The sequence below is a fragment of the Erinaceus europaeus genome, chromosome 10 (assembly GCF_950295315.1).
Source record: "Erinaceus europaeus chromosome 10, mEriEur2.1, whole genome shotgun sequence".
NCBI lineage: Eukaryota > Metazoa > Chordata > Mammalia > Eulipotyphla > Erinaceidae > Erinaceus > Erinaceus europaeus.
The window spans coordinates 7,306,751-7,318,889 of record NC_080171.1 but is presented as its reverse complement, the minus strand read 5'-3'; the positions used below and the strand labels follow the sequence as shown (position 1 = coordinate 7,318,889).

The 12,139-nt window shown below is 40.9% G+C and overlaps 1 protein-coding gene across 2 annotated transcripts in view; it reads right to left on the bottom strand.

Annotated features, from left to right (window-relative positions):
- ABCA1 (ATP binding cassette subfamily A member 1) overlaps positions 1-12,139 on the bottom strand; it is a 113,040-nt gene that overhangs the window by 9,347 nt on the left and 91,554 nt on the right. For both annotated transcript variants that reach the window (XM_060199072.1, XM_060199071.1), the window contains 7 exons: positions 9,494-9,609; positions 9,237-9,381; positions 6,532-6,655; positions 5,140-5,269; positions 4,277-4,397; positions 2,960-3,022; positions 1,712-1,818 (listed from right to left, as the gene is read on the bottom strand). In XM_060199072.1, the coding sequence (XP_060055055.1) occupies positions 1,712-1,818; positions 2,960-3,022; positions 4,277-4,397; positions 5,140-5,269; positions 6,532-6,655; positions 9,237-9,381; positions 9,494-9,609 (806 nt within the window). The remainder of the gene's footprint in view (positions 1-1,711; positions 1,819-2,959; positions 3,023-4,276; positions 4,398-5,139; positions 5,270-6,531; positions 6,656-9,236; positions 9,382-9,493; positions 9,610-12,139) is intronic.

The window sequence follows — 12,139 nt, the reverse complement described above, 5'->3', positions numbered from 1 at the left end:
CACCTCTCCAGATTCAAAGGAGGTCTCGAAACTTTAAATCAGGCTCAACCTGACACTGTTGACTGGCTACAGAAGAAGGGCAAACGCTAGAAGAAGAAGTTATGTTCTTCATTGCTACATGTCCCAGGAGCCTGTGGCTGGAGACAAGTCTGAGAAAGGAATATAGATTTGGATGCACGATTCCAAAATTTGTGTTCTCTTATGCCTCATGTACACTGCTATTAAATAAATAAATACTGGCAAGAGAGAGAATCTGTGAGCACACTCAATTCCTTGCTATTTCCAACCTTATCAGTTAACAACTCCTTGTCCATTGTTACAAATTTTGAGTTTTCACCCGTTACTGCTCCATGAAGTAAATTTGGCGGGCTATACTCAGTCCTTTCACTGAAGTTAATGTTTAGCGGTAAGTTGCAGACAGCACTGTAAATACCAAGAGCAGGAATCATTTTTATGAGACTTTCAATTACATGCATAGTTACACCTTTGCTCTATTTTATCGAGATATAAAATGCACTTGCTACTTTATAGGTCATGGTCAGGACATTCAAAAATCATAGATGTGTATGATATCTTCATCCAAAAAGTCTAGAGGAGTTGCATATATTCATGTACTCAAGGATAACACTGCCTAACAGGTCTCTAAAAGAACTGTGTTCAAAATCAGATTGATCAGCGATTGGTGTATTCTCAGATGATAGCCTGATGACAGTCTCATCAAATGGCGTACCTTCTAGATGCCCTTTGACCTTGCAGGGATTTTTCCAGTAAACATCAAAAGGTAATTACAAGGATATAGTTATAGAGTGGAGGATAGAAAATAATAAATGTCAAGAACTAAGAGCCACATTAAATTACAAGTACATGCACGCAGAGAGATTTTTACACATCACTGTGAGACTCTATACTCTAGAATGTGTAACCTATTGGAAAATATTCACAATACGATTAGTTAGCAATCAAATATGATTTTTTTAAATCTTAGGTATAGTATGATCTTATAATGCATCTCTATTTGTGTACAAAGTATTTTCGGTAATAGGTTGGGATACTGCAAAGTTGGATTGTGGCAAAGATTTCAAAACTCTAACTGAAAAAGTAAAGCACTAAGTTGTACTTTTAAAACAATTAAATCATACAATTACGTATATTATACCCGAATCCAGCTCTAGAAGCAGAAAGAGATTGAAGTTGCATCAACAGTGGCTAGGAGGGGCCGGGCAGTGGTGCACCTGGTTAAGCACACACAGTACTAAATGCAAGGATCCAGATTCCAGCCCCAGTTCCCCACCTGCAGCAAAGACACTTCACAAGTGGTGAAGCAGGGCTGCCCTTTCTCTCTCCCTCTCTATCTCGCCTCCTCTCTCAAGTTCTCTCTGTCCTATCCAGTAAAATAGAAAAAAAAAAAAAAAAAAGGTCACCCAGAACAGTGGATGTGTAGTGCTGGCACTGAGCCCCAGCGATAACCCTGGAGGCAGAAAGAAAGAAAGAAAGAAAGAAAGAAAGAAAGAAAGAAAGAAAGAAAGAAAGGGAAAAGGGGCTAGATCATAGTATTATAGATGGTTTTGGTTTTCTTCTTCATACTTAACAGTATTTAAACATTTTAATAATTTCTATACAATACTGATATGAGCAGAAAAATAAGAATATATTTATTTAAATCAAGTGAATAGGGCATTTGAGGCAAAAAATAGAGTATTTCTGCCCTCACCTATTTTTGTTAAGAAAAGCATCTCCTTTCGTAACAGAGGTATCTCCAGTTAACATCTTGAAAGTTGATGATTTACCAGCCCCATTAACTCCCAGAAGCCCAAAGCACTGAAAAAAAAAAATAGGTAAGTTGTATTAGCATATTGCTAAAATTCTGAACACAAAGAGCATTATAAAATGTTACCTCAGTTTAGTCTTTATTCAGTAGATTCCTAAAACAATATTCTCAAATATCAGTAAAGAATCAAGTATTTTAGGGCCAGGTGATAGTGCACCTGGCTGAGCACACACATTGCCAAGGACCCAGGTTGGACTCCCCAGTCCCCACCTGCAGGGGGAAAGCTTTGCGAATGGTAAAGCAGGGCTGCAGGTATCTCTCTGACTCTCCCCCTCTCTATTACCCCTTTCCCTCTCATTTTCTGACTATCTCTATCCAATAAATATATATATATTTTAATTTTTAAATTTTAAAAAGGAATCAAGTATTTCTTGGAATTAAGAAATTATACAGATATTCAACCATATACTTTATAATGGGACCAATTTAAATGTGTGTGTATTCGTAAATACTATTTGACCTTGAGAGTCAGGTGGTAGCGCAGCGGTTTAAGTGCACTTGGCACAAAGCGCAAAGACCAGCATAAGGATCCCGGTTCAAGCTCCCGGGTTCCCACCTGCAGGGGAGTCACTTCACAGGCAGTGAAGCAGGTCTGCAGGTGTCTGTCTTTCTCTCCCTCTCTCTTGTCTTCCCCTCCTCTCTCCTTTCTTTCTCTCTGTCTTAACAATGACCACATCAATAACAATAATAACTACAAAAACAACAACAACAACAAAAAAACAAGGGCAACAAAAAGGGAACATAAGTAAATTTTAAAACTTTAAAGAAATTAAAAAATTATATTATTTGAGCTGTCAAGTTGAAGATAGAGTTAATGTGTTAAAAAAAACACAGCAATGAAATGCATTTACCCGAATTTCACCATCTAGTCTCGCTAGAGGGCATAAAAAAAAACTATAGTTTTTAAATCCCTTAGAATTTCAACATCCTTTAGAGATGTGCATGTTTTCCTTAAACTGCCTGCAATTTCCCCAACTTATTCTCTTTTGATGTACAGAGTCTTTATCTTCTCAATAACTGTTGATTATTCCACATAGACATAATAGAGAAGCCTTTAAAGGCTTTTTACACTTATATACAGTGCTATTTGAGTGAGTAGAAATAGTCTGAATTAATACAAAGCATCTTTACCTCACCAGGAGGAATACCAACACAAATCCTGTCAACAGCAGGCTTCCTCTTCCTTCTATATATCTGCAACAGTCAAAATGTAAAAATTCATGAGCCTCGGTGATTTACAACAATACTAAGTAATTGTGGAAGAGGAATTATCACCCAAACTCATAAAATAAGACTCGTTGGCAAAACTCAGTCACAAAAGAAGTCTGTTTCTGTGGCAACCAGATTCTAAAGTAATGACTCTCAAACTCAACGTAAATATGGTTTTCTTTTTACACCGTTATCAATATTTAAAAACATACTGGTCATTAATATCTACATAATTTTTCAGTTTCATAATACATAAAGGTATTGCAGGAATTCTAAAAAACAATTCAACAGGATAAACTTTGTAAATAGAACACTAGATATGTCATATATATTTTTAAAAAGTGAATTGTTGGGGTTTGGGCACCTAATAAAGACAGAAACAATCTCTCCTCTTGAGCAAAAGTGACTGTGAAACTCAAAGTCAACCCTTTATTCTGTCTCTTTTAGCTCTGACTACATCACATACGCAGTATTAGCATGTTTTTTAATATTAGCATATTTTAATAATTAACATGTGTCATAAACAAATGTCAGGGAGAATGAGAATTCACAATATAAACGTTCTCTCTATAGGATTTTTCTTTCTACCATTTCACCATTCCAAGGCCATGTTTTCAGTCCAACCGAAATAGAGAGAGGAAGAGATAGAGGCAGACGTACAGAGACAGACATACAGAGAGATACCACATCACTGGAATGTCCTTCAGTGCTGGTACTTCCTCATGGTACCTAGACTTAGACTGGGCATGCACACAAGGCCGACACCTTACCATAGTGGGCTATTCTTTAAACTCTCAACAGAATTTCTTTAATTTAAAAAAAAAAAAAAGGTAGACTTTAGGGGCTGGGTGGTGGTGTACCTGGCTGAGCGCACATGTTACAATGCACAAGGACCCAGGTTTGAGCCCCTCATGTCCACCTGCAGGGGGAAAGCCTTGCGAGTGGTAAAGCAGGGCTACAGGTGTCTCTCTCTCTCTCTCTCTCTCTCTCTCTATCTATCTATCTATCTATCTCCCCCTTCTGTCTCGATTTCTGGCTGTCTCTATCCAATAAATAAATAAAGATAAAAAGTATAAAACAAAAAAATGGTATACTTTAAATAAAATTAAATTGACAGAAGTTTATGATGGATACATATTTGGGGGAGCATGTTCTTTTCTTATTAAGTAAAGCAACAAGACAACAGTTTCCTACATAGAAATACAGTTCAGTTGTTAAAGTCTCCAACCCTTGTCTCACCTTAGTCAACTCCTTGATTTCCAAGATATCATTCTGTCCTCCACCATCCAGAATTCTCTGTCTTTCCCGTCTGACATCTTCATCCTCATCATTCAGGGGATGAAATTTTGCATTTACAGGTCTTTGGAAGACAAAATGTTTAGGAAAAATCAATCTTTCAAATTATTATTTTTCAAGACCAAGATCCAATTACAAAAGCAATCTTAAAAATCGATTCTTAAGGCCCAGGAGATAGCACACCTATTCCCATGTGCAAGGGCCTGGGTTCAAGCCCTGGCTTTCTATCTGCAAGGGAAATGCTTCACGAGTGGTAAAGCAGGTCTGCAGGTATCTCTCTTTCTTCCTCCCTCTCTGTTTTCTCCTCCTTTCTAAACTTCTATCTGTCCTATCAAATAAAAACAGGGAAAAAATGGTTGCTGGGACCAGTGGATTCATAGTGCCAGAACCAGGCCCCAGTGATAACTCTGGTGGCAATAAAAAGAACAGAAAGTGAAATAACATCAAATAAAATAAAAAATCCATTCTCTGGTCTCCAGAATCAGCAGTTGTGGCATGAGGATGATCACTCAGGAAATATAGCCATTTCAGCCACCAAGATGCTTCCCCTGTCCATAAACCTTTCTCTCAATCTACTAACTCCCAAGAAATGTAACTCCCAAGAAATGATTTTTAACAAATTCACCTACTTTCCTGCCTCATTCTGGGCCCACTGAACTTGGAGGTTTCTAATAATGAACTTTGCCAAAAAGTTCTTCTTGATTATCTGCTGTAAGCTGAACTCAATTCAACCACCACGAACAAGTGTTTCCACGTGTCCCTCCTCTTGGCCTTTAAGAGGCACAAAATTCCGAGAGGTAGCTTACCTGGGCTTGATGAAGAATCTGTACTGGATCAACACAGTGATGAGGAAGAACACCACCCCTTCCACAGCCATAGCAAAGAGGTTTCGCCCCACCAAGTCCCAAGACAGTGGTGACACAAAGCGATTCTCCCCTGGCAGACACAATGGAGAGATGCAATTAGAATAGTGGACACAAAGACTACGTCCTAAAATTTAGGCTCAAATTCACCTACTTTCCTGCCAACAGCAATAGTTTTGTTTGTTTGTTTGTTTTAACTTTATTTATTTATTTCTTTTTGTTACCCTTGTTGTTTTATTGTTGTAATTATTATCGTTGTCATAGTTGTTGGATAGGACAGAGCGAAATGGAGAGAGGGGAAGACAGAGAGGGGGAGAGAAAGACAGACACCTACAGACCTGCTTCACTGCCTGTGAAGTGACTCCCCTGCAGGGGGGGAATCTGGGGGCTCGAACCAGGATCATTATGCCAGACCTTGCACTTTGTGCCACGTGCACTTAACCCGCTGCACTGCCGCCTGACTCCCCAAACAGCAATAGTTATTGCCATGACAAGGTTTAAAAACAAGGGAGTAGCTATTTTCCAAGTCTGATTTAGGGTAAGGTTTTTGACAGGACATATTGCAAACCAGTATCTATCTGAATTTTAGAGCCATCAAATGCCTCATCTAGTGCCATGTACTGTCACTGGGTGTCCCATTTAAATGATCTGATTTTATGTAACTATTCCTTAAATTTCTTACACACCCCCTTTGTACCTCCAAATTTAAAAAGCCAAAAAGGTCTCTCTTCTATGTACATTAAATAACATAACAATATAAGCCACTGAGTACAGGACAGTAATATGGCCACAAGGCAGATACTTTTAAAGCCTCTGAAGGTAGAAAGAGCTACAGGAAACGTCCTTTTTAAAAAATTTTTTTATTAAGAAAGGATTAATGAACAAAAACATAAGGTAGGAGGGAAACGTCCTTTTAACAGACCACATGAAAATAACATATGGCCACATCTGCAGGCCCATAGTTCTCCTAATAAAGACAAAATTTGCATCTTGCCTTTCGGTTCTCTTGCTTGTTACATAAACCACAAAGCTCTGTGTGTGCATGACTGAGACATGGCGTCAGTGGCACTAGATGCTAGGTCCAAGCTAACAACGCCAGCATTTTCCTCACCTCCGAAGATGCTCCCTCAATTTTCCTGCTATTGGAGACACAAGTGGTTGTGTCACAAAACCCCAGTCCACAGTTATTTCTGTTATCACGAGTCCCATCAGTTCAGGGAATGCTTGTGCTAAGTCACAAGCTTCTTTCAAAATAAAGGTCAGAGGGCCAAAGAACAGACAGGCCCGCCATCTCTATTAAGGCACTCCCCTCCCCTAGCCACTGCCACTACTCACCAAACCTTTCCAAGGCATCTGCCATTGCCTGATTCTTCACCATGTCAATAAGGCCTCGCCCCAGGCAAAAATGTGGAAAGATTAAGAATACAGACTTCAGGATGTCATTGATGGTATTCAGTTTCTAGAACAGACAAAAACCACAGAGAGAAAGAGACTGAATGTTACTTGTGATGTAGGCCAAGAATGTATCTGTCTGGAAGCAAGGCAGTAGCATGCCTGGTTGCCTGCACACACCGCCATGGGTAACAACCCTGGTTCAAGCCCCCACCCCAGCTGCAGGAAGATAGCTCGCAAATAGTGAGGCAGGGCTGCAGGTGGCTCTCTTTCTCTCTCCCACCCCCTTTCAGTTTCTCTCTGTCCTACCAACTAAAAGAGAAAAGAAAAAAAAAAATTCTGTCTGAAATGTAGGACTTCAGAAAAAAATATGACTCCCTGAGGGTCAACTTCAGTTCATCTATCCATAAAGTTGCAGCAGTGGGTAATGATACATAAAACGAAAACCTTAACTCTTTGCTAATTTTTTTTAAATACTCTGAGTATGGAGAAATACAAATAAGGCTTAGAAGCATGTTTTTTTTTATATATTATTAGAAGCAAATCCAGAACAAAATAATTGCTTCATATTTTAAAAGATAGTTCAGGTCTGGGTCAATATTTCAGCTTCAGGATTTTGTTAGAATGTGAAAAAAAATTATTCTTGAATACATCAAGTCAGCAGTGGGCAAGTATCCAGCCAAGCAGGTTGCTATATGTCAGAAGCACTTCATTCACAAGGGAGGCAACAATTATCAACTGGACTGTCAAGTATGAACACCCCAAAGAACATAGCAGAGAAAAAAAGTCTTTACTCTGAAGAAGAAAAACATAGAAACAAGAAATTGGAACACAATAGGAAATGAGCTGGAGGCATAAGCTGAACTTCCGGGAACTTAGGGCAAAGAACACCTACCACAGAAGGGCTAAAACACAAAAACACCTTCATGTTTAATCTTTTTCCCCCGTCATTTTATTGGATAGGAAGGACAGAGAGAAACTGAAAAAGGAGGGGAGCTAGAGAGGAAGAGAGAAAGAGAGACACCTGCAGTTCACTTCTCCACTTGTGAGGTGAACCCCACTGCAGGTGGGGAGTGGGGACTCGACCCCGGGTCCTTGTGCACAGTACTATGTGCACTTAGCTGGGTGTACCACTTCCCACCCACCCCCTTCATTTTTAACCTCACTCTTCAAGGATAGAGGAGTTTTAAGTCCACATAGATGGAAAGGAAAGCACTAGGTTTTATGCTGAATGGCATCTACCCTGTCACTCAAACTGGTAACATCTGAATCCTATGAAATACCCTTTTTAAAAAAATTTTTTTATATTTATTTATTTATTCCCTTTTGTTGCCCTTGTTGTTTTTTTACTGTTGTAGTTATTATCAATGTCATTGTTGTTGGATAGGACAGAGAGAAATGGAGAGAGGAAGGGAAGACAGAGAGGGGGAGAGAAAGACAGACACCTGCAGACCTGCTTCAGCGCCTGTGAAGCGACTCCCCTGCAGGTGGGGAGCCGGGGGCTCGGAGGCTCGAACTGGGATCCTTACGCAGGTCCTTGTGCTTGGCGCCACCTGTGCTTAACTCACTGTGCCAGCGCCCAGCTCCCCCCCTTTTTTTTTTAACCTCATTAGTTCTTCCAGTTACAGATCTTAGACAAGATCCCTTATTTCTTTTGACATCCTCTTTGCCCAAATACTTTAATTTAGCACACAAGTGCTTTCTGAGGTATATAGTGCCTCCTGGTCAGTTTCTTTTTTCTTTTCTTTTCTTTCTTTTTTTTTCTAACCTTCAGGGTTATCGCTGGGACTCAGTGCCTGCACTACGAATTCAGGGCTCCTGTGGCCACATTTTTATTTTTTTTATTTTTTGGAGAGGACAGAGAGAAATTAAGAGGGGAGGGTAAGATAGAGAGGGGCAGAGACACCTGCAGACCTGCTTCACTGCTTCTGAAGCGACCCCCCCTGCAGGTGGGGAGCCGGGTACTTGAACCAGGATCCTTGCACTTTGTACTATGTGTGTTTAACCTGGTGCACCATCACGTGGCCTCCTCTCCTGATCAATTTATCTCACACCTTTTTTATATAAGGCCCTGAACAATTCAGCTGAGTTGTCCCTTAATCCTACCTCATTCCTGTCAATGAAAAATGCCTCTGTCCTTCAAGGACGAGCTTGAATTCGAAACCAAAGGTTTTGGTGACAGAAATAAAAAGAAAAGATGGGAGTTGGGCATTAGTGCAGCGGGTTAAGTGCATGTAGTGCAAAGCATAAGGACCGGCATAAGGATCCCAGTTCGAGCCCCAGCTCCCCACCTGGAGGGGAGTCGCTTCATAGGCAGTGAAGCAGGTCTGCAGGTGTCTGTCTTTCTCTCCCCCTCTCTGTCTTCCCCTCCTCTCTGTCCTATCTAACAACGACGACATCAATAACAACAACAATAACAACTACAACAACAATAAAAAGACAACAAGGGCAACAAAAGGGAAAATAAAGAAAGAAAGGAAGAAAGAAAGGAAAGAATAGATGTGTATACTCAAGGAAGACAGAATCTGAAAAAAGGACAGCGTGGTCAGTGGGGTCAACACCACAAACAATTAGAATGAGACCGTGACTATACACTGTGTCCGGCCCCCACAGACACACGTCCAGGAGATTATTTAAGCAGCACTTACATTGTTGGTGAACAGTTCCAGCACAAAAGTAGCTACGCTGCCATTGATCCCAATGAAGAGGTTCACACTGGTGAGGACCACATAGGCTGTGCTGGGGATCTTGAACACAAAGGAGGCTGGATACATGAGAGGTGTGATGGACCACCTGGCAGAGCACAGAGACAAACAGATGTTCACTGGGTATCTCCCACGGTCCCAACAACACTTGGCACCATAAACCTAGACGGCTGACGTTTCCCCATGTGGAGACACCTTACCCATAGAGCAGAAGTAAGAGGGCGAGCACGGGCAGGTTGGTGGAAGACACATAGGACTTCTGCTGGAAGCAGATGAAGATGACAGTGACCAGCGTGGCAGGGACCACATAGTTACACTAGAAGTGAAACAGATGAAGAAAGGTCACACCTATGTCAGTGCAAAACGGTCCAAGCAAGCATCATGGAAGGCAGTGTGGAACGTCTTGGGACACTAGGAACAGACCTACCCAATGACCCGGCAATTCCTCTCCTGGGGATTTACCCAAAGGAGACAGAAACACCTATCAGAAGAGATCTGTGTATGCCTGTGTTCATAGTAGCACACTTTTTAATCGCCAGAACCTGGAAGCCACCCAGGTGTTCAGCATCAGGTAAGTGGTTAAAAAAATTGTAATGTGGGTTAATTGTGCACAGCGGGTTAAGTGCACATGGTGCAAAGCACAAGGACCGGCTTAAGAATCCCGGTTCGAGGGAGTCGGGCTGTGGCGCAGCGGGCTAAGCGCAGGTGGCGCAAAGCACAAGGACCGACATAAGGATCCCGGTTCGAGCCCCCAGCTCCCCACCTGTAGGGGAGTCGCTTCACAGGCGGTGAAGCAGGTCTGCAGGTGTCTGTCTTTCTCTCCTCCTCTCTGTCTTCCCCTCCTCTCTCCATTTCTCTCTGTCCTATCCAACAACGACAACAACAATAATAACTACAACAATAAAACAACAAGGGCAACAAAAGGGAATAAATAAATAAAATAAATTTTAAAAAAATCCCGGTTTGAGCCCCCAGCTCCCCACCTGCTTTCTCTCCCCCTCTCTGTCTTCCCCTCCTCTCTTCATCCCTCTCTGCCCTATCTAATAATGACATCAATAACAACAATAATAACTACAACAAGGGCACCAAAAGGGAATAAATAAATAAATATTTTTAAAAATTGTAGTGTATACACACTGGAATACCACTCAGCTGTGAAAAACAAAGAGGTTGTCTCCTTTGAAGCCTCTTAGATGAAACTCGAAGACACCATGTGGAGAGAGATAAGTCAAAAGAAGGATGGCTATCAAATGATCTCACTTATTAGAGGGGCACACTAAAGTAGGGGTGGGGAGGGAGAGCACAACGTGAAGCGTGGACTGGGCATGGTGTGCTGCACCAAGGCAAAGAACTCTGGCTGGGGGAGGGGGGAATGATAAGAAGAAAACTTTGGGTGTCTATTACATAATGAGATTGTATACATATTTCAGTGATTGCAATGTAAGGCATTAACTCCCTTAATTTTTTTAAAAAGGTTTTATAATCTGAGAGAATATATTCAAAATTATGTTGAGTGAAGTGTCACTCCCCAGTTAGGTCATTTTTTCTCTTTCCTGCATTAGATGCTCAATAATAAAGCAAAGAAACAGGGTACTGGAAATATTCACCATCAACAGACAAGAAAGGACACATATACATACTGCAGAACATAACCTGGACTTAATGAAGCCACACACACGATGAATCAAAATACTGGACACTATACTTGACAAGCATTTTACCCTTGGATGATTTTAGAAACTGCACACCCTTTCCATCTTTCTACAAGCTAATCAAGGTGTCACACTGAGTAAACTTACTGAGTGATGGATTTCCAATCAGAGTAATTTCAATTTCACAGGCAGCAAATAAGCTCCTATTACTCTTCCCAAAGATGAGAGTACCTGTCTCATCATTAATGCTATATTACAGTCTGCCCGAGCTCAGTCTTACAGGTATTCATGAGGTAAGCGCTTATAACATGAATGTCAGAACTGTTTTATCATGCTGGGAATAATTTTAAAGTCTTTCTTAACAGTGTATCAAGCATTAAAATGCATCAATAAAGACTAGCTCACGAAACAGGAGAATCCATTTGCTGGCAGTGCAAAGGAACTGATCAGAAGGTGACAGTAAGTTTGTCAGCAGTTAGAAGCACCTGCGGCTTCACACCACAGAGTACCATCATCGTCAACGTGTTTATCAACAACCTGGATAAAGACATGCTGCCAGCATATTTCAGGGGCTCTATAGCTAGGAGAGACAGATAATGCACATGAATGTAAGTGATACTTTTGCACTCAGGACATGATTTTCACCTCTGCATCTCTTATACCTAGTACAGTCAGACACACAGTCAGAAATCTGTACGAGTCTACTGAATAAAGCAATTAACACATCAAGAAAATAACAAAAAAAATCAGATGATAAGTAAGATGTAGTCTGATAGGGTAGAAATAAGGTTTAAGGGAGTCCGGCAGTAGCGCAGCGGGTTAAGCGCATGTGGCGCAAAGCGCAGGGACCGGCGTAAGGATCCTGGTTTGAGTCCCCGCCTCCCCACCTGCAGGGGAGTCGCTTCACAGGTGGTGAAACAGGTCTGCAGGTGTCTGTCTTTCTCTCCCCCTCTGTCTTCCCCTCCTCTTTCCATTTCTCTCTGTCCTATCCAACAACAATGACATCAGTAACAACAACAATAATAACTACAACAATAAATCAACAAGGGAACAAATAAATATTAAAAAAAAAGAAATAAGGTTTAAGTACAAAAAAAGTAAAAAAAAAAAAAAAAAAAGCTAGTTAAACTCGCCCATTAAATAAAATAGACTCCATTAAATACTTATTCCTGTGAAGCTGAGGTTTTCAATTCA